Genomic DNA, 24456 nt, shown 5'->3' on the forward strand with positions numbered 1-24456 from the left:
CGATAGGATATGTATATAAATAAATTATTAATTAATCACAATGCAATAGTTAACTGCGCGATACTATATTTATATATATATTATATATATTATAATAATCTCTATGAACATAGCATTATACATCTATACAATGTTAAATTTGTTTGCTATTGAAACCAGTATAGTACATCTTAAAAAGATGTTTGACAGATGTTATTAAATTAAATTATAACCGACAGTAAAAAAATTAACTTCTATATGATGTCTACGTACAACATCCCAAGTACAGTCACTAATAAACATCTAATACCTGTTAATTTTAAGATCACTTTAAAATGTTTGTAGTGAACGTTAGTTGTATATTATTCAGATGTTATTTTTTTAAAGTTAAATTCAATATTTCTTTAACATCCTTATCATATCAAATAGTTGTTTTATAAAGATGTCCTATTTAAGGACATCAATATGATGTTTTGGTTAATCTATGGTACAGTGGGTATGCAGTTCAAACATTCATGCTGAATTCAAAACTGTTTGAAAAAATTTGCGGAAATTTACCGTTCAAAAGTTATGGCAATTCGAAGTTATTTATATTACAAAACATGCTAAATAATTAACTTTCATTCAAATTTCAAATTACAAGTTGTAGCGCAGTGGAAAATACAGGATCAGTGACCAAGAACACTCTAAAGCTCAATCCCCGAAGAATGAAAAATATTTTTTGCAATTTTTTTTTTTTTACGGACGATAAAAACGAATATCCCTCGATTGTTATGCAAAGCCCCAAAATAGGTCACAGGTAGTAAAAATGCATTTAAATTGCACCGTATCACCGAGCGTGTTCCCCTTGCTCGCTGCGCTCGCTCGGACAATTAAAAACAAAAATATCCCTCGATTTGTTATGCAAAACACCAAAAATAGGTCAAAGGGTAGTAAAAAATGCATTTAAATTGCACCGTATCACCGAGCGTGGTCACTCGCTCGCTGCGCTCGCTCGGACGGTTAAAAATAAAAATATCCCTCGATTTGTTATGCAAAGCACCAAAAATAGGTCAAAGGGTAGTAAAAAATGCATTCAAATTGCACCGTATCACGGAGCGTGGTCACTCGTTCCCTGCGCTCGCTCGGCCGATTAAAATTGAATTGTCATGTAGAAATTGTAAGATTGAAAGGGGGAAGTCGTAAAATCGCATAGGTATATATGACACGTAAAATAGTAGATTAAAAAGGTTCTTTATCTGCTATTTTATCGTAAGTAATAAGTACGATTTGAGTATAGGCGAAATAGTCAAACAGTTGTTTACAACAAACTGTAGTGACTTAACTTGTGACAGTAGTAATATTTTGCGATGGCTATTAATTTATTTGATTTTAAAGAGTGGAGTTCCATGGATAATGGACTCTTTTTAATAAATAAATTAATAGAATTTAATGTACTTCCTGCCTCACGAAAATGCCCGAGAGGCCATGTTATGAAAATCGTAAAAGACAATAGCGTTATTGATAATTTTAAATGGATGTGTCGTGACAAAATAAGAGAAAGAAACCAAAAATCAAAACCTTGTAATTACAGGTAAGTTGTGTAAGAATAATTGTTTGATTAATTATTATTAATTATCATTAATTTAATTAAAAATAATTTTGCAGTGCGTCATTACGTAAAGACACTTTTTTCTATAAGTCACACTTGTCACTTTTAAATATTTGTGGATTTGTGAATCTGTGGTCGATGAACTGTCCTTCCCTAGTTATTCAAAAACAGCTTCGTTTAGCAAATCAAACCGTGGTAGATTGGAGTTCGTTCTGCAGGGAAGTGGTATTCGATCATATGATTAAAAAAAAAACACAATTAGGAGGCATCGGAAAAGTCGTCGAAATAGACGAATCCAAATTTGGACGCCGTAAATACCATCGAGGACACCGAGTAGAAGGACAGTGGGTATTTGGCGGTTATGAACGGGGAAGCGGAGACTGTTTCCTAATTCCCGTGGAAGACCGAAGCGCTGAAACTTTGGTCCGCATAATCGAAGAATGGATAAAACCAGGCACAACGATTATTTCCGATTGCTGGAAGGTACGTATTATTTAGCACTATAATATAGGGTGATCGGTCAAAATAAAATAAAATTAGAAAAATACGAAAAAATAAAGAAAACCGTCGCTGTCATATCGATTGGTATAACCGCTTATACAACCACGATTTTATCACATGTTTTCAAGATGACGCCATACCCGCATGTGTCGTTTCCGCTTTCACATGACAATACGACATAGTACATTTTCGTTGGTTTTTTCGATGTTTTACCTAAAAGTTTGATAATAGGTCAATTCACTCTAATATCAAAACTAAAAGTACCTACACTATTGAAACAAAAATTTACTATCGTACGTGTATGGTGACAATACATGCGGGTGCGACGTCTTCTTTACTATAACCATCAATCATCAATATCTGCAATAACCAAACAAAAATAAAAAAAATAAAGTTTTTAAAAATAAAAATTTTCAGGCCTATAGCAGATTAAATGAAAAGGGTTATAACCATCTTACAGTTAACCACAGTGTAAATTTTAAAGACCCTGAGACAGGCGCACACACCAACACAGTTGAGAGCACATGGCGCCATGCTAAAGTTACATTACCTAACTACAAAAGAAAAAAAGAATTCTACGGTGGGTACCTGGCAAAATATATGTTCATGAAAAAATGTCGAAATCATGAACTAGACCCTACCGTAGAATTTTTTAATGCTGCTGGGTCATTGTACAGCGTAGATCTTGAAGAAGATCTTGAGGTACAGGGTGAAGAACAACAACAGGAAGACGATGAAGAAAGCGAAGAGGACGAAGAACAATTACTATATAATTATACTAATTATGAGTGACTGTAATAAAAAATATAATTATCTTATTTATTTATTTATTTATTTACAAGTGTATTAGAAAAAATGCAATTAAAACTGGTAGTATATTATTTTTATGGCGCAGGGAATGCAAATAAAAACGCAATTAATAAATTATATTAAAAAATGCAAAAAATATTTCTCATTTTTCGGGGATCGAACTTTAAATGTACTTGGATATCGGTCCTGTGTTTTCCACTGCGCTACAACTTAGTATTTACAATTCGAATGAAAGTTAGTTATTTAGCATATTTTGTAATATTGATAACTTTGAATTGCCATAACTTTTGAACGGTAAATTTCCGCAAATTTTTTCAAACAGTTTTGAATTCAGCATGAAAAAGCACGTATTTTGGAGAAAAAAAAATTGAAAAAAACAGGGTGTCCGGTAAAGTAGATTTATACCATCAGGGAACAGCGGTCGTGTAGCAATGTACAGTATGTTAATATGCCACCGGGAGCGTGGCCGCCAAACTTCTAGTATCGCTAGCTGGACTATAATATAATACCTACGTACCCATATGTACAGACATTTTTAAATTTTAAAAATAAATATTAGTTATTAAGAATATTTTGTATTTTCCGACTTTTTGTTAAAAACTAAATAATGTGCTTAGACTTTTTGTCAAACTTTTTTTAAAGCGGACTTTTCTTCAGCGATTAATTTTAATTAATTGCTGTATTCATAAAATGTACAATGTACATTGTACATACACGCTACACAACTTGATAAAGGAAAAAAATTATTCTCATACATGAGCAAATTCTTGACATAGATACTAATATAATATATTATATATACACGAATCTATGATTGCAAAAGCGTCATATGAGACAATTATTTAAAACTTTTGAATAATTGATAAAAACTGTATAATATAAATATTTTTGAAAAATAAATTAATTTAAGAAAAAGTATTTATTAAAATATATCATACACCTACTAATAATACTACAACTATAAAGACGGTTTTTTTCACTCAAAAACACATGATATTACTATAATAGTTTATACATTTTTACTAACATCTTAATTTCAAAAAATATATGACTCGTGACTTTTCTAAAAACATCGACCCACAAATTGTTTTACTGAGCATAATATTCAGTTTAGCATTTGAAAATTATTGAAGCATAAACTTATGATAATTTGTGAAAAACTATAATTATAAATTATAAATAATTATAAATAATTTATCAATATATGAGACATGAGTAGATTTATGATGAAAAAAGTAATTTAAAAAAAAACATAATATGGAGACCAAATTATAATTATAATTTGAGTTTTGTGTAGTATTATCAAGCTTTAAATACCACGCAAAGTGATATTTACAATTAAGCAAGCTCCCCTACTATGGGCTATAATACTATTAAAACAGAAGAAGGTGGCCCGAACAATATACAAATAATAATATTAAATAAATTTCATTCAAAATCAAAGTATGGATCTAAAACATGATATATCTTTCGGATCACCTCCCGTAAACATACCATTGCACCTATAAAGTATGTGCCTACTAGGTATTAAAATTATAAACTTAAGTACCTAGTTACTCATCAGAAAAACAATGTATTTATAAGATATATAAATGTGTATGAAAACAAGTCTCTTTCACATCGATTGCTAAATACACATTAAATCAGATAATATATAATCGACGAGTTGGTGCCAATAACTATAGGTAGAAAGGAAGGTATAGAAAAAAATGTATTTTGATATTTTGTTGCGCGTGTTAGCAATTACTAAGATAACAATTACAATTTCGAAAGTCCAAAAGAAATGTATTTTGATATTTCGTCGCGCGTGTCGCCAATTACTTAATATGACAGTTGAAATTTCAAAAGGCCAAAACATTAGGTATAACAATGAAAAGTATCTATGACTTAGACCCACATCGAACAACATCGGTAGAAAACGGGTAAAATTATACGGTGAGTACAGGTAATAAATTACAATAATGATAATTAAAAAAAATAAATAAATAAAAAAATAATTGACAAGGATACTTCAGACATAGGTATATCAGTAGAGATAAACTTCCGATTTTGGCACACACGTTAAATTACGAAAATAATTAGACCATTCGACGGTGTACTTTCACAACACACTGACTACGCCTACACGGCTTTTAACACCAAAATTAAAGTAAGTACAATATTGATGTAACTTTATATTAATATTTTTATTTTTAACTGGATAAGTAATGTTAACACACAAACAATTAGAATTTCTTTAAATGCATAATATAATTTGCGATGTGTAAAAAATGTTTCATAAGATTAATTGCTGTCGTTAGTAATTCTTGAACAAATTTACATCGGAGTGACGTTTTATGAACCAGTTCAGGATTAAAATTATATTATAAATTATAGTACCTATTATATTGAAGTCATAAAAGAAAAAATAGTAGAGTAGGATTTATTAAAAATAATATTTGTTTGTGCGACATCGCCGTTGCTCCGCCGTATGGCGCGTCGGATGTCGAACGGTCGCGAAGTTGTACCCCGTCCCCCTCCCCCCGTCTATGTTCGCATATACGACGCGCTTCCAGCCGCGGGCTATCGCCGACCGCCGTCAACCAGTTCACCACGCACGTCCGTGCTTGGCCGGTCGATATTTTTTTCTTAGCACCCGCGCCACCGGTATCGTTGTAACGTCCGGATCCGTCCGTCAACCACGTTTTGGTTTTTTTTCTCTTACACGCCGTGTGCAGTGCGCGCGTGTTCACTCGTTTGAGTTGGTATAGTGCTCGGCCGTTTCGACCTCACGTGTGTGTCACCGTGTTTTTTTTTTTTTTTCGCTAACCGTCGCGCGTCGCCGTTAAAGTCGACCTCGAGGTCTCATCCGCCGTAGTGCGCGTTCGTACTTCTTTGTACCGAGTCGATCGACTGGCCGTGGGCGTCCTCCGTCACGTACGCGTGGATTATTACTACCGCGTTAAGGGGTTATATCATTCCCGCTTGCCGCTTCGTCGAGTACGTCTCCGTTCGTCGATCCACCGTGGTTCGCGATCGTCCGATTTGGGGTGTCCACGTGGTTTCTCACCGTGGGCGAAATTTTAAAACATGCTACGCCTGATCATTTAACCAATGATCTGCGCATGCGTGTGGACTTCTTATTTTTCAAGTCATGTGTCTGATATCACAATATATTATGCGCATTGCGCATACGTAATATTTATATTTGAAAATAATAATTATTTTAATATTTTATTTTAATCATAATAATAAATATATAAAAATTAATATTAAAATATAAATTTAAATAATTATATATTAAATAATTTTATAGCTGTGACCATGACGAAATCACTTATTTTATTTATTTTATTTTGTCATGGTTGTGACTATACTTTTTGTAACAACTAATTTATAACTTACTTAAATATCACAGATATATTATTTTATATAGGTATATTATACTCATATATATTACTAATTATTACTTATTAATTATATTAATTGAATGTCTAGATTATAATAATGTTAATTTATAGAATATAGATACATACTGAATTGAAAAAAAAAATTTGTTATTGAAATCTAAACCTACTAAAAGAAAGTATTTGAAAAATATTTGAGAATATTATTGTCTTAAAGTATTCAAATACATATTCTGAATACTTTAAAAAGTATTTTACCCAAGTCAGCAACATCCCTTTTTTAGTCTCAATTAATCCTAATAAACAGGTTTAAGGATATAGGATTGTTTATTATCAGTACTACAGAATATGTTTTATTTTTTTTTTTTAATTTCTGTTTAATATTTACATATTAATTCAAATTTCAATTAAACACTTGCTATTGAGATTAAACGAAAGGTTAAAAACTTGAATGTTTTACATTTATTGAAATTTTATCTAATTTTTTAAAATTATAGTTATACTACAAGAACTACTTTGCACTATGTGTGGCTCCTAATGACTTATTATTTTCTACACAATATGATAGTGAATGAGGTGTTTTTAATACTTTTGAAGGTAATTGTGTTGGATCAAATGGTTTTCTTTTAATTTGAGGTCTTGGTGTCATTTTCTGTACATATCCATGTTCCATAGTTCTTTTCCATTTTGGATTTCTTCCTGCTGCCAAATTCTTTCTACCACTTATTTCTGTTTTGCGTCTAGCTCTAGTAGTAGGTTGAACTCCTATTTGCTTAGTGCCCATTAATTTGGGTTTCTTTGAATTTGGATTTAATCCAGAATATTTTCCAAAAGTTTGCATAGCAGAATTTAGGCTCGCATGTGTACGGACATTTGTTTGAAAAGAATTAACAAAAGATTTCATTGATGGTAAAAAATATTCTTTGTCTGATTCAAAAGCTCGTTTCATTTTCTCAATAACTTCATTAAAATTTGTCATAGAATTTTCAAAATCTTCGGCAGGAGGTGTTTCTAGAAGATTTTTAGGTTGATTTTCTTCAATTAATTTTATACTTTTGCTTGTGTCTGTGTCTTGGTAACTTAATTGATTATTACTGTTCATTGTTGCTGTATTTATTTTATTTGTTTGGATTATATCCAGTTTATTTGTATTAGAATTTTCAATTTTTGATGGACCATACCATCCAGATTCAATGTCTGAAAAACCTGTAGCTATAATGTGAAGTTTTTTTCTTGTCTCTTCAGTTATAGGTAAGCAAATATTAAGATCAATATTTAAATCATTAGCAATAAAAACTTGGTGTTTGCATGGAAAACCTGTGTTTCCTTGGGGACAAGAACATATTCCATGGTTTAGATCCACTGTGTATTGAGTATTACGTATCTTGTTATTCACCTCAAAAAGTGAGCAATGTGTATCACTTATTTTATATGATAAATTAGTTTTTAACGTTTTACTAATGTTAATTTTATTTTTAAGGTATTGTGGGGGTCTATTAGCTGCGATATCTAAAAGTTTTATCTCATAAAAAGCATCCAAGTCGTTAACAATGAAAAAAAATAACTGGACTGGAGAATAAGCTTTTGTCCTATCCAGAATAACATCTTTTATTATCTTTATCCCAGCTTCACTTATGTTATTAGTATTTTGTCCCCGTGTAATTAAACCTTTTCGAAAACAAAGTGCCCACTCTTGTTTTCTTTGATATAAATTTTGAAGGTATTTAACAAACTTTGGGAATTGTTTTATTAATGGTTTTTGAAGTGCATTATTGTATGTAGTTTCTAATTCATCTCTGTTTTTTGAGTATACCATATTCTTTATTTCCAAGTATAAGGTTTGACGATAATCTAAGGGCACATCATGGTTATAATCCCATAAATATCTCCATGTGGCCTGTAGTATGTGGAAAATACAAAGCAGAAGTTCTGACTGAGGAAATGCTTCATGTAATGCATTTCTCTCAGCTGTTGAGTCGTCTGACATAAAAATTTTGGGACCTACTAAACCTCTTCCTCCTAAAGCATCTAATGAGAATAATGATTTCCACAGTTCTAAACCAACTGAAATTACAGAAGTTGATTCACTTGTCAAAATAATTGTACCCACAGGAAGACCACCAGCACAACTGTTTGTGTATATCATAAACACTTTGCAACCATATCTATCCACATTGGCTGATGCATCAATAAAAAGTATCTCTCCACATTCCTCGAAGCCTACACTGATTCTTTTCATTAAGGGTGTTAATATTGCTATGGAAAAATTTCCATCGTCAAGTATTTTCATTGCAGCTACCTTTGATTTACATTCCTTGTTATACTCTTCAATGGCTTCATTAAGAGATACCATCATGTCATTGCCATGAGCTACTCCAAAATTTTTTTTAAACATTTTGTAATACAAATAGTAAACCCATTGTGGGTCAGGTAATTCTCCTCTATCACCAGCAGATACATAATAATTATTACCTCTCTCAACTCTTAATTGTGATTTAAAAGCAAAAAGTGCTTTAGAAGGTGTTTTACCTTCCTCAAACAATTTCAAAATTTTAGATTTTACTTCATCTGATGGAATTCTGTGTTTAAGAACTTCAGCCCTTAAAATTGCATGATTATGTGTGTGTTTTAATAAAATTTCTGCTTTAGTTGGTAAATTATTTTTTAAACCAACTTTATCATTTCTGTGAATAGGCATAAAAACAAAAATTAAAATTTTAAGTTACTTTAAAATTAATAATTACACAGATTTCACAAACCTTAAATCTTTAATAATTTTCAATCCTAAAGCAGCTTTACAATTGTAATGTTTCTGACTTGGAGTAGTACCTATTTTTGGTCTTGTATTATGATGACACCGAAAACGTTTCTTTACAATACAATAAATATATATATATAAAAATAAGAATTACTAGCATAATTTTATGTTGTATTTATAGTTTCCTAATATTTTATTATTTTTACCTTATAAATTATTTCAGAAGATTTAGAGTTTCTTACACTTGTGGACAAAAATGTTATTTTACTTTTTTCTCTCATAGTTAATAACCAAGAATTTATATTATCAACTCCAAAACTGTTTATAACAAACTTTGCTATGAACTGTTCCTCTCCTAAGCTTGTGTATTCAATTACTGTATAGTCATATCCATCAGGAACTATACTCTAAAATTAATATTTTATACATATTTAAATAAAATATAATTATACAAAAGAGAAAATAGCATAAAAAATTAAAATATATTTTTAAAGATGTACAGTATATATTTTATTAAATTTATTTTGACTTAAAATTATTAATTATACCTCTAAATTATAATGCATAGATTGACTTGTTTTTTGAAACATTTCTGATTTTAATAAATTGTCATTTTTGATATTTTTTACAGACTGTCAATTTAAATGTTATAAATAAATTATGATTATTGAATATTTTTTTTTATTTTAAAATTACTTTTGAAGTCAATTCATTTGCTTCATTAATTATTTCTGAGTGTAAAGTTTTCATGTGGCGTATCATATTTGTCTTTAATGTAAATGTTTTGTTGCATTTTTTACATTTTATTGGTTTCACTTTAGCATTAATGTTTTGTATGTTATGTTTCACTGATAGATGTTTTTTAAGAGTATGATTATATTTATACCTAATTCCACAATCATCACAATTAAAATCCTATAAAATATCAAAGCATATCAAATATTGAACATGTTAGGTAGGTTTAAAATTTAAATAAAAATTCACAAGTATTGTACTTTGTAATTTGTTATTACAATTAATAATATAGACGTCTTATTAATTAATCATTACACAGATATATATTATTATGTAGAATTTCAAACTACACATAATGAATTTTCTATAACAAACAATAATAGGCCCTGATATGGACAATTTTTTTATTTTTGTATTAGGTAACAAATAAAAATCTTTGGAAGTATTTTCTTATCTAATACTAAATTTGGACAAAATAACATATTAAAGCTGCAACAATAATGACTTTAGTAGTTAGTTTGTTGTAATTTAAATAAAATTATTCATTGGTATATGAAATATTATACTTATCTGCATACTATTTATATGAATATATAATGCATTAACATAAATTTATATACATGAGACACTTAGACACAATAAAATATTAATTATAATTAAATATATAATTCATGTTAATTATTAACACATCTATAATCTATGTAATATAAATAAATATCAAACTATATAAATAAATTATTTATTATAAATCTTATTGAAAAGAAATTTCAATAATTAAAATACTGAACATTTTCTATTTTAAATAACTAAAATTAACATAGATTTTTACGAAATAAAATTAGTGATAAATACAATTAAAGAATATTTTTTTTTTATTAGCATTATTTTGTTCTTGTATTTTACTACAGTGTCTGAAAAAATATATAAAAATAAAACAATTAAGTATAGGTAATATAATATGAATTTGAATTGTGATATATGATATAAATACATTCATTTTTCAGAATATATACATATTATATTATGCTTATTCTATATTTTAATAATTTTCTTCAGACAATAAAAATTATGTTAGTTAATAAGAATACCACAAGCAAAACTCAATGTTATTAATACCTACTTAAGCTATTTGAAAATGAAACAATTGTTTTTACATTTAGTTGTTATTAGTTCACCAGGTATTAAATTTAATGAAATAATAAAATGTATTAGGTTCTATATCAACCTTGCATATATTTGTAAATTACTTGATGTGTAGAATTTTTAACTGAAATCTCTAAAAATTAATCTTATAAAAACATGATGATCTCATGTTAATAGAGCTAAATATTTATTTAAAACCAAAAACAAAATTAATTTTCAAAAAAAGTTCAGAATTATTTTTATTAGTATTTATAAAAGAAACGGTTAATTTCATAATAGTTAGATGCTTTCTACTAATATTTCATATCCTATTAAGTGCTTAAATTATATACTATATGTCTGTATATTATATTTTTAGTATTCATATTATAATATAGACACTTTTATAGATTGTGTGATTTATAATAAAGTTGTTGGTCTTAGAATTATGAAAGGTCAAAGGACCTGTCTACAACAGAACTAAACATTTATTTTATAATTTTATAAATGATAATACAAATCTTTTTAATTTAAGTTTTTGTTGAGATATATTATAATAAGCAGCATTTGGTCGACCAGCAATATAGAAACTAGTTGCATGCATTATTTTGTCGTCACGACTCATGAGAACTCATTCTGTTTTTCTATTAATTAGCTGAAAACCGCATATTTAATTTTTTTGCTTTTAGTTAACAACCCATGGATAGCTATGATTATTAAAGCTATCTAAGTATAATACGTAGGAAACTTAGGAATAATTTTGGTTTTTGCAATTTTTTTTTTACTTTATCGTTTTATTATAGAATAGGACGATTCCAAACACAGAAAATTACTTACCTTTTCTTTTTTATTTTCATTATTCATGATTAAACTACACTTTAAAATTAACACAGAACAATAGACAGTTGTACTAGTGTCTAGTAGTAGTTCAACTAATTCACGTTCATTGTTCAAGATTATTATAATGTTATATGAATTCTGGCGGCAAATCATAATATTATCAAATATAAATATTACGTATGCGCAATGCGCATAATATATTGTGATATCAGACACATGACTTGAAAAATAAGAAGTCCACACGCATGCGCAGATCATTGGTTAAATGATCAGGCGTAGCATGTTTTAAAATTTCGCTCACCGTGGCCATAGATATTAAAGAATGGATAGGCCATCGCTATATTAATCGTATAGAGGGAAGTGTGCCGGAATGGGGAAGAGAGAAAGACAGATTTTATTAATGCCTCTCACTCTAGCAGAGGTCTTATCATAAATTATATTTTGTGATTATTATCATTGATGGATGTATAGATAATTAATAGATATTGGAATTTATAAATTATTAAAATATTATTATTATAAAATGTAATATGTTTATTGTATAATAATATAAATAATTTTTAAATAATTAATCCTAATTCTGTTAAGACCTCTATAACCTCAAAATTATTTCTAATTCATGCCCGTATGATAAGCACAAATGGCCTATCCATTCTTTAATATCTATGACCGTGGCCCTGTTCGCCGATACGCCGTGAGCACCGTACAACGCAGGTGTGCCAACCCCGTTGTCGACGGTGCGCCGTTCGGTGCAATAGTCTCTGCCCGTTGCTGTTGCTGTCACAGTGGTACCCAGTCATTCGCCGCCGAGTCCAGGTCGGAGTCAGCTGCGACACTGTTGTCAATCTGTGCCCTTATCACCACCGTTAACAAGATAAGATTTTGTTTGTTATATGTATATTAAACTGTATTCTCCATTCCCGTACTTCAGGCGATTGTAACGGTATGATCATACCCCCCTCCGTTCATAACTTGTAAATACGATTAGTACAATAATAATTTTGTTTAGTGCCCACGCGCACACCGTTTTAATTCTGTGTTTTATATTATTATTTATATTACAACCTGTCACGTACCCATGTCCATGTAAACCATTGACATAATATAAAATAATATAATATAATATAATATATTTATATTATGTCAATGATGTAAACACATAAGGCAAGTCAGCGTAAACATTCACGTCGCAAGTGTCGCGCTGCCAGCTATAGATAATATTTCGATAGCTCCGCGACGGTGCGATTACAATATTTATATTTCATTATAATTTAAATTCCTAAATAAAATTGGAAAATACAAAATATGTTTTTAATAATTTCTGCAACTAAATGTGTTTGAAACCCGTCATATACATATACCATATTATATTTAATATCAGAGGTTCCCCTTCCCACCAACCTATAGTCCGCAGACCATACCTACCTACAAAATTTAAACAAATATTTTAATTTTATATTAATTATATTAATTTAATATCTTTATTAGTAAAGGAAATACAAGCCCAAAAATCACATCAACTTATTTTTATAATTTTAATTTACTTTTGATAAAAATAATAATACAATATACATTTTTTTAATAATAGTAATTGGTGTTAAATTGTTGATAAATGTAAAACTTTTACTTAAACTTAAACAATAACAAACATTATTATTATTATATATTATATTATTTATTTTATTTATTTATTAAACATTGCAACAATGGAATATAATATATAGTAATTACAGTAAAAATGGATTAAAATATTGCAGCACCCCCTATAAGCAAAGCTTGTGCTGGGGGCACGGTTCTTATTATTTAAAGTTAATACAAACTGGATAAATATTGAATATTAATTATTTAAAATCAAACAAACAAATTGAAATAGAGTTTAACATAAAAACCAAAACAATTAATACTTAAATTATTCTATTATAGACTAGCTAAATCTAAATGTTTTACATAATTTTTAAATAATAATACATTATTAAAGCTGTTAATATTAATATTTAGTGAAGACATAGTTTCAAACCCGTATACAACATGCTGTGTTGACTAAATACTTTGTTAAGGTTTGGTAGGAGTATATTAATATTTTGTTTATATCTTGTATTGTGCTCATGATCTAGCAATGTAATTAAATTTTTATGTTTATACAATTGGACAAGCACTGATGATTTATAGATACATTTTAAATGTTTTACATTAATTTCCTTATAAATTGAAGAGGTATTAGTTGTCATAGGAAGATTTAGTAAAAATTTGATAATGCAGTTAATAGTAACTATAAGTTTAGATAAAACATTATTTGCAGCACCTCCCCAAATAGAAATACCATAAGAATAAACTGATTGAACTAATGCTAAAAAAATTAATCTTTTATAATTTATATTAAATATGTATCTTGCTTCTTTAAAGAAGAAAAAGAATTTACGCAGAATATTATTAATATAATTAATATGACTTTCCCATTTAAATTTATAGTCAACAATTTTCCCAAGATATTTTATTTCATTTACCTTTTCAAGTATAATACATTTAGTAGAGCAAGTTGTACTAAGATTATAATTACAATTTAACGAATTGTAGTGATCTCTCACTATCGTTTATAAATGAGTGCTTGACATCTGCAGTTGGATCAAGTTGTCGGGAAAAGATAACGGGTTTTAAAAGTGAGACAAAGACACAATGTTAATACAAGAGTTTATTAAAATTAAAGTTATAATTTGTTACAATAAAAACAAGTGTATAAGAATTTGAGGACAGCACGTTAAGTAGCTGCCCGAGAAAAAGTTAATATAAAATTTGGACATAGACTAGCTCTATGCGAATGTGAAACTAATTCTAAATTTTAAGACGGACAGAGACCTGTATTTATATGGTTCTCTGTACCCCCTGGTTGTACATGATAGAGACTAGGAAATGGACAAAAAGGTGTGTTATAGAATGTTGTCACTGTAGCTACAAAAGTGGTTTTGCGCCCAAGACACTTAACCCTGGATTGGACTTTTGTTGTGCTATTATACCAAGGCGTGCGCATCTATGATTTATGTGCATGGCTTGTTTGTCAAAAGGGCAAGAAAAAGTTGTTTGTGGCTGTTTTTTCCCATACGCTTTGATTCTTGGAAATTGCCATCAAATTTAATTACGTATCGCTACGAGTATGATAATAAAATATTTAAATGAGCAGAACCTCGTAGTATATGTAAATGAGTTAAAATAGAAAAATAGTGAGACGACTCCGTCGGCTTACTACATTCCTCCCCTCGAAGCTGGAAGTCCCCGACTTTCTTACTTAAAACCGTAAGGTTGTAAATTTGCATAGTGGGGCTCCGGGCTATTTCTTGCTGTAAGTGGAAATTCAATTATGTCTTCGTTTTGATTTGTTGTTGCTGGTGGATTAAGCTCTTGGCTTTCCTCTTGAGTATGTTCTGAAAATTGGGTTTTGCATTTTTTCGTTAATTTCGTCTTTATGCTGTGTATTATCATCAGTGTCATAATTATAGCGACAAAACTTATGGTTATATATAATGCATAGTTAAACATTTGTTGTATGTCTTGAATTTCCTTGATTTCTATGTTGATTTTGCTTTGACTGTCCAATTGATTTTTTGAGTTAGACACTAAGTGTAAGTCGTCCATGTTATTTGTTTTTACATGATAGTCTTTCATTAAACCGTTAGTCTCTGTTCGTGGTGAATATTGGTTACGATCTATTATTGATTTTGGATTAAAATCTGCATATTCAGATCTGTAATCAATTTTTCCTGGTAATAATATGTCTCTTGTGGCGAAACCTTTGCAAGTTTCGTTTAAGTGTATTACTCCTACTCCTTCGATTGTATGGCTTGTTGATTCCTTGTCTTCATCACAGGTAACGAATAACACGTCATAGTTGGTTACGTATATCCATTCATTTTTGAATCTTTTTTTATGAAAGATAGTTGTACCGATTTGAACATGCATTACTTCACAATTGGTTGGAACTTTTGGTGGATCCTGTAATAGTAATACTTCGCATGTGGGTCTAATGTTACGAGGATGTAAAGGATTAACTTCAGGACATAATAGGAAGTCTCTAGCGTGTTTACAATGAGTATAGTAAAATTCATCATAGGTTGCATAATGTTCTTTAGACTTACTTATAGCTAGATACTTATTAATAGGTTTTATATAAACGCAATCGTTGCCAGTACATACTGGTACAGGTATTAAATTATATAAAATAAAATCATTTTGATAAATTAAAGGTAAAGAAATTATAAAAACTAGGTTGTCGTTAGCATAATAAATAGCAATATCTGAGAGTTTCACCAGTTCATAAATGTTAGTTATGACTAAGTCAGTGGGTAAATCAGTTCCCCTTGGTAATGATACTTTAATATCTTTAACGTGTTCTAATAACTTCTGTGGAGTTATTAAACTTGGGTGAATAACTCCTATCTTTGCTTGATGTATTATTTCTAGTAACGTATTTGTTTCCAATATATGTTTTGTAATTAATAGATTAACTTGTATAAAATGTTTTGTTAAGTAGTTTTTAACCTGTTGCTCATCTGTAATATTTGTTAATTCGTTTATTTCTAATGACATATTAACATATTTGTTTGTTCCTATATCATGGTTTAGTTGAACCACTTTAATTTGTTCTTTAATTAATTTAGATTGTGAGGTATTTTGTGCTACTCCTATGTTAAAGTTAAACTTTTTTATGCATTCTAAGTTACATATTCCATAAATTAACCTAGCTGCTTTTGCTGCGAATTTAAGAAGAGCATTACGTTTACTAATTACGTGTCCTATAGAATCTAAAACTTGTGTCTTTTGATGTTGTAAATTGTTAATTATGTCGTCGGCTACAGTAAGTAGACCGTTACAGTTAAAGTTATTTGTTACTGGGTTATGCATATGTGTAACACATAATATTTTTGTTTTTTCAATCATAATATTTATGTAGTCAAATTGTTCGTTATATTTAGTGAGACTAATATATGCAGTAAGGTCCCATTGAGAAGTTATAAGTTTCAACGGTCCGCGATTTTCGTAGTAGATACCGGAATGTTGAGTTAAATGTTCGTCTGTGAATCTTAATGTTCCCGACGTGAACGGTATCATTAACATTATTAGTCTGAAAGTTGTTTGAAATTAATAAAACTGATTATTCATTTACTATATCGTTAAAGTAAATTGTTATGAACTACCTAATATCAGTTATTACTAAAAGAAAGTTGTATTTATATATAATATATATATATACCAAAAAGTAAAAATATTAAATAAAATTGTATTTTACTAAATTAAACCCAAAAATAAAAATAATAAAAAAAATAATAATAAAAAATAATATAAAAAAATAATATACCCATTTCCATAAAAAAAAAGTGCCAATATAAGCTGAGTTGGCTTAATAAAATAATGAATACGTATATTATATAAAAGAAAATTAACCAATGATAGCGTCATCTATCTGGACACTATATCTAAGTCGTAGATATCTAAACAGGCATCCAGACCAAATTACATCGGTTACGGGGTTATGTGCTTCTATACACCCATGATCCCCTCCACAAGTTAGACCGTGTGCTTCTGTTAGACACAGCGCACGACCGTTTTTTGTTATATCCCCGATATAATGTGAAACTATAATTGTTTTTCCGTACAGTAGTTGTAAGTAAAATTTTCCGTTGGAGTCAACGTCCCATCCCCTCATTGAAAGAGCGATGTGCGGTGCCCCTAAAGCGTCCAGTATTTTGATGTCTGTACTACCCTCCCATAGTACGATCACATCGTAATTTTTTATTAAGTTAAGTATTTGTTTTTTAGTTAAGTTAGTTTCAGTTGAGTGGTCCGAGTCATATATCTGGGCAAGTACTGGGTACAATGTTTTGGGTTTGTCTTTAAAAATTCTTACTAAATGGTGAACCATGTCTTTCCATTCTTTTGGCGTAACCACTCTATTTTCTTTTAGTAGCAACGCGCGCCCTTCCAGTTTCGTAACTAGACCTGGCGAGTGTCGACCCATTAATGCTCCTGATATAAGAATTAAGTTGTCGCGCCCTAGATTCGTAAACTCGAAATCCATGACTGCGTATTGAATACTATAATTCATTATCCACACAAAAAAAAATACTTATGTCAAAAAAAAAAAAAAACAAAACACAAAAAAAAAAAAAAAATAATAATAAAAATAAAATGAAGTAGAAATAGAAAATTAAATGAAAATAATAGACAGAAAGAAACAGATTGAGAGGTTTAGAACAAGACTAGATTACAGAAGCGTAAGTCTAACATAGTCAAATATGTCTGTTGCGTCTTCGGCATTGTCTATATAGGTTTTCAAGTAATGACAAAAGGTTTTGTAAGTGGACGTTGGCTTTTTGTCATGTCGTGTGTAAAATGGTTTAGTGTTCTAGTTATGTTTAAAATTTCTTCAGCTGAAAAAGTTTGAAGTAAATTTTTGTTCGCTAGATCGATATGTTTTAATAAACAATTTGGTATTTCGTCGTGAACTAAAACATCAGCGTTGTGCTGTTCGCGTCCTATTACGGCGCTAAGTTCCTTTAGGAAAATATGTTGTTTAATTCTAAAACAGAAAAATAAAAGAAAAAAAAATTGTAGCGGATAGAAAAGTAGAGAAAAAAAAACTGAAAACTAAATGATTGTTAATATAGATTAGACTTATTGACTTGAACTTTGTTCATCGTCGTAATACCGTTTAACATTATTTTTATGAATACGGTACTCGCGTCTACCTTTTTGTATTGTTATTTTTCGTTGTCATGTACTAGTAACACTTCGTATGGCCCTTGCCAATTAAAGCTTAGTACGTTTTTCTTATTATGTTCTCTAATAAGTACTTTGTCACCTACGTGAAGTTCAATTTCGTTTAGAGATTTGTCATAGTAAGTTTTGTTTGTTTCTTTTTTCTTAATTAAATTGTCCCTAGCTATTTTATGAGCTTCCTGCATCATACGTTTAAGATCGAATACATAGTTATCGTAATTGTATTGTGGTTCTGGGTCTTTATTAAAAGCTGATGGAATATTTGGCTTAGTACCGAACACGAGTTCGTAAGGCGTAAAATTAGTTGAAGTGTGAACAGTTGTATTATAGCAAAAAGTTGCGTAACATAACAATTTATCCCAGTTGCTATTTTTATCGACAAAACTTCGTAGATACGTTTTTAACGTTTTATGACTACGTTCGAGAAAACCGTTTGTTTGTGGATGCCAAGCAGTTGTCTGTACCTTTTTTATGTCTAGTAATTTACACATGCCCTTAAAAACATCGGATAGAAAGTTGGTTCCACAATCGGTTAAAATCGACTTTGGAATACCATATGTGCATACGTAACATTCGACAAATGCTTGTGCTACAGTAGGTGCGTCCGTGGACGATAATGCTATGGCTAACGCGTAACGAGATAACTCATCTTGTAGTGTTAGTATATACATATTTCCTAATAAAGTTTTTGGTAATGGTCCTACTATATCTAGGCAAATGCGTTCGAACGGTTTTACTACTGTGCTGGTAATTAACATCGGTTGTTTTGTTTTATTATGGGATTTATTTTTCTGACATAGCTCACAATTTTTAATATATCGTTTTACGTCTTTTTTAATATTACGCCAGTTATGGTTTATTTGAAGTCGCTTTACGGTACGCGATACTCCTGCCTGACCCCCTAGCGGCGAATCATGATGCTCGTAAATTATTTGTTGTTTTTCTTCTTTTGTATACTGTCTACCACTGTATATTTTAACTACAATGTTTGTACCTTTAAAGATATATCTGAACATCGTTCTGATTCGTGCATAATTTGTTAAAGAGGACTGACCGTCTAATTTAATGGTTGAAAAGGCGGTTATGTCGTTGTTAATACAATACGTTTTAATGTTTACTATCGCTTGGTACACGCCCTCTGGTTCAAGAGGCGTGTTATGTGTTTTTAGCATATTATAGAAAATCATCAGAGGCAACGTATCGGAAATTACACAAAACCGGTTTTCGTCCGTAAATTGTATTTTATTAGGATTGACATTCTTTACGATACCTCTTACATCGGAATGGGTTATTTTTTTGTCCCCCGGTATCGGTATAATTGTGGTTTCACTTTCAATGGCCTTGCTAATGCTGTCGTTAACCTCTACAATTCTTGAATTAAAAATCGGATTGTCTTCCGCGGTTCGAAATTCTACGAATGTTTTATTATCTACTGTTTTATCGGTTTGTATTACTCGGATACGCGATAAACAGTCCGCGTTTGAATGTTCCGGTCCTGCCCTGTATTTTATAGTATAGTCATAATCAGCCAACTGTAATCGCCAGCGCATTAATTGAGACGATGCGTCTTTAATACCAAACAGGTATGTTAAAGGTCGATGGTCGGTGATTATGGTAAAATGTCGGCCATAGAGATATGGTCTAAAATATTTCACGGCCCATACGATGGCTAACAATTCTTTTGAATAACGCTATAGTTATTTTCGGCTTTGTTTAGTGTTCTACTCGCGTAAGCTATAGGTTGGTCATTAGGTACGTCCCCTTGAGAAAGTACGGCTCCTATGGCATATTGTGAAGCATCAGTACACAAGTTAAATTTCCCTGCTTCCCAGTCTGGATAGACTAGCAATGGCGGGTTCATTAAAGCCTTTTTAAGTTCTTGGAAACTATGTTCGCAATTGTCAGTCCATGTAAATGGTACGTCTTTTTTAAGTAAGTAAGTTAGTGGTTTTGCTATTTTTGCAAAATTGTCGACGAAACGTCCATAGTAATTTAGTAGTCCTAGAAAAGATTTTATATCTTTCGCGTTTTTAAGCTTGGGATAATCTTTAATGCATTTTAATTTGTTAGGATCTGGTGACACCCCGTTTTCGTTAATTACATGTCCCAAATAGATAACTTCTTTCCGTAAGAAAGAACACTTTTGAGGTTGTAATTTTAATCTATGCACGCGCAGTCGATTGAAAACCTGTTCGAGTTTGTTTTGGTGGTCGTTTAGACTGGACCCATGTACTACGATATCGTCAAGATACGCTGTACACATTTCTTCTAGACCCATAAGAACGGATTTCATCGCGCGAGTAAAAGTAGCGGGTGCTGAACTTAGTCCAAATGGCATACGTAAATATTCGTAATGACCCGATTTAGTGGAAAAAGCAGTTTTATGCACATCAGATGGTTCGATATTAATTTGGTGATATCCGGAAGCTAAATCTAGAGTACTAAAATATTTAGACGACCCCAGAGATTCGAGAATTTCGAGCAAGTTCGGCAATCCGTATGCTTCGTTCTCGGTGACTTCGTTAAGTTTTCGGAAATCTACACAAATTCGTAACTTGGGTTTCCCTGCCGAATCTAAATTCTTTTTCTTTACTACTACTAATGGAAAGTTAAATGGTGATTTAGAATCGCGTATTATATTATTACTTTTTAGTTTCGTTATGCGATCCGTTTGGTCGTTATCTGCAAAGGATGCTTTAAGTACGGTTTCATGATACGGTTCCCATTCAATATGTCGTGTGGTTAGCTCGTCAATAATAAAAGGTTCCTCCGAAATATTTATTATATTGCTTATTATTGTATTAGTGCTAACCGGACTGATGCTATTTGCTATAATAACGTTTTCGTTGACGTCTTGTTTTTTTATAGTTATCGCGTCATGTTTAATATTTTCGTCGTTTTTAATTAGAAGTACACAGTTACTTCGCGGTGGTAATATAATTTCTTTTAAACCGGTTTGTTCGGGTATGGTTAACGTATTTTTATTATAGTCCATAATGACTTTGTTTTGTTTTAAGAAATTTCGCCCGATTATACCTGATTCGTTTATTGGAAAATCGTCGAACACGACGTCGAATTTTACAAGGACGTCTACTTCGCTAATTTGCATAGTCGTAACTATAGTCCCGATCGTAAAAATAGGTGTTTCATTGATACCTTTGATAGTTCGTTTTTCGTATTCGTTAATAACTACCTGTCCGTTTAATGCGGAGAGTTTAATGAGATTCATTTCTGCACCTGAATCGATTAATAATTTAATATACTGAGGATCGAAATTATGTGAACTACAGATTATGTGTTCCTCCTCGAAATTAGTAACTACTCTTACGTGATTTTGTTTTATTTCACTGACGGTTCGATTCAATTGACTAGTAGTGGAATTTTCGTTTTCATTCTCGTTGCTACTAGTGCTATTATTTTTTTCTTCGTTATACCTACGTTTTCTACAATCTTTAACAGTGTGGTTATTTTTTTTACAGTATGTGCAGAACCTAACCTGTCCTTGATATTCTTTTTTTACTACAACGGGTTTTTCGTCGCGATTACTTATGGGATTTCTAAAACCTGTGCTGCCCGATGTGCTCGCGTTACTACGACACTCGTTTGCATAGTGCCCCATTTTATTACATTTATTACATTTAATATTTTTTTTATTCGCGTTATTTTTCCCGTTATTTTTATTCGTGTTAAAGCGTCTATTTAAATTTCTTATGTCCTCCTCTTCTTCGACAGCAAGCGTAATAGCTTCTTCGAGAGTAAGAACGTTTCGCGCTCGTAACAAACTTCGAATTGCGGGTTGTGCCCCGTTAATAAATGCGTTGCGCGCTCCTGATTTATGCGTGTTCGCGACTGCGGCGGCGTCATTTTTATTTAGCCCTACCGTTAGTACGCTTACCAAATCGTGGTAACATTTTTCGGTGCGTGCGGCGAAGCTTTTAATATCTTCGTCGTATTTTTGTTTAATATTGTATAGATTTGTTTGTAAAAAACCGATTGAGTGCGTCGACCCGAATACTTTCCGAAGGTGAGCTTCGAGTGCGGGCCAATCCGGAATACTGCGATAGCGTACTGCTTGAAAAGCTTCCCCCTTTAAACTTGTTAACATTCGTTTGAAAATCATAGGTTTAAGAGTTTCGTGGACGTTTTCCATTATATAATTACATTCAAGTATATATGACGCTAAATCTGTCTCAGATCCCCCCGTAAAGGTCGGAATCATGCGTATTGCAGATTCAATTCCTAAAGTTACACTCATGATGGTTGTTCGTAAAGTTTGTGGGTTGTATTTAATTATTTCCCAACACCGATTAGGACTCTCAGACATATACCAAAGAATTTATTTGCTTATACGGCAACTTACAAAGTGTTCATTGTTTGTCTGGTCCTGTGGTTGTCCTGTTTTGAAAACTGCGCTGCGGCTCGTTTCGCTGCTAGGCTCGATTTGTTGACTTGTCGCAACTTATCCGTGATCTCTTTCCGTTGATCCTGATGTTGACACACTCGAGGTCCTCTGATGTACTTGATTTTGGGTTGGATACCAAAATTCTTCTTTCAGGCGACCCCACACCTGACACCAAAAACGTGTAGTGATCTCTCACTATCGTTTATAAATGAGTGCTTGACATCTGCAGTTGGATCAAGTTGTCGGGAAAAGATTACGGGTTTTAAAAGTGAGACAAAGACACAATGTTAATACAAGAGTTTATTAAAATAAAAGTTATAATTTGTTACAATAAAAACAAGTGTATAAGAATTTGAGGACAGCACGTTAAGTAGCTGCCCGAGAAAAAGTTAATATAAAATTTGGACATAGACTAGCTCTATGCGAATGTGAAACTAATTCTAAATTTTAAGACGGACAGAGACCTGTATTTATATGGTTCTCTGTACCCCCTGGTTGTACATGATAGAGACTAGGAAATGGACAAAAAGGTGTGTTATAGAATGTTGTCACTGTAGCTACAAAAGTGGTTTTGCGCCCAAGACACTTAACCCTTGTTGTTGTGCTATTATACCAAGGCGTGCGCATCTATGATTTATGTGCATGGCTTGTTTGTCAAAAGGGCAAGAAAAAGTTGTTTGTGGCTGTTTTTTCCCATACACTTTGATTCTTGGAAATTGCCATCAAATTTAATTACGTATCGCTACGAGTGATAATAAAATATTTAAATGTGCAGAACCTCGTAGTATATGTAAATGAGTTAAAATAGAAAAAATAGTGAGACGACTCCGTTGGCTTACTACAGAATGAACAATAAGGTTATTTCTTAACAAACAATTCGATACTTGCTGTTCAAAACAAATATATTTAGATTTAATCAGATTCAGTTTTAATTTATTTTTACAAAACCAAGTGTAAACAGTATTTAATAATTTATTGGCTTCTGTATATAATATATCCACTGTTAATTCGGATAATAAAATAGCTGTATCATCAGCAAAGCTTAGTATTTCTGAACTTGAATTTATTTTTAGTTGTAATAAATCATTTATAAAAATAATAAACAACAAGGGACCTAATACAGTGCCTTGTGGTACACCACAAGATACATTAAGAGATTCACTAGAAAAATCATTACATTTAACACTTTGTGTTCTATCACTTAAAAAAGATCTAAAGAGGTTATTTGAAACTCCTCGTATTCCAGAGTTTTCTAATTTCCTTAATAATAATTCATGATTAACACAATTGAATGCTTTTTGAACATCTAAAAAAATACCCATTACTTTAAATTTATTATCTATATTTTTTCTAATAAAATTATCAACCCGAAAAAGTGCATCATTTGTTGACAAACCAGTTCTAAAACCAAATTGTGAAACTGAAAAAAATGATTTTTTTTCAAGATAATCAAGTACTCTGATTTTGATTCACTTTTCAAAAATTTTAGACAAAGTTAATGATAATGATATGGGACGGTAATTTCCACATGATAATTTATCTCCTGTTTTGTATAATGGTATGA

At 30.9% G+C, this 24456-nt stretch overlaps 1 protein-coding gene across 1 annotated transcript; it reads left to right on the forward strand.

Moving 5' to 3' along the window:
* The first annotated feature begins 1328 nt into the window (after positions 1 to 1328).
* Positions 1329 to 6182, forward strand: LOC126555259 (uncharacterized). Its single transcript, XM_050210205.1, has 4 exons — positions 1329 to 1552; positions 1627 to 2053; positions 2489 to 2773; positions 6177 to 6182. Exons 1-4 carry the CDS (start codon positions 1329 to 1331, stop codon positions 6180 to 6182), a joined length of 942 nt encoding a protein of 313 aa, XP_050066162.1.
* The last annotated feature ends 18274 nt before the right edge of the window (positions 6183 to 24456 follow it).

Source organism: Aphis gossypii, unplaced genomic scaffold (genome assembly GCF_020184175.1).
Source record: "Aphis gossypii isolate Hap1 unplaced genomic scaffold, ASM2018417v2 Contig00770, whole genome shotgun sequence".
NCBI classification, from domain to species: Eukaryota; Metazoa; Arthropoda; class Insecta; order Hemiptera; family Aphididae; genus Aphis; species Aphis gossypii.

Bases quoted from the DNA above. Each gene is read 5' to 3' on its own strand.
- LOC126555259 (XM_050210205.1), top strand. From the start codon at position 1,329: ATGGCTATTAATTTATTTGATTTTAAAGAGTGGAGTTCCATGGATAAT. The intron at 1,553-1,626 runs GTAAGTTGTGTA...ATAATTTTGCAG, and splicing joins TCAAAACCTTGTAATTACAG to TGCGTCATTACGTAAAGACA. The intron at 2,054-2,488 runs GTACGTATTATT...AAAAATTTTCAG, and splicing joins TTATTTCCGATTGCTGGAAG to GCCTATAGCAGATTAAATGA.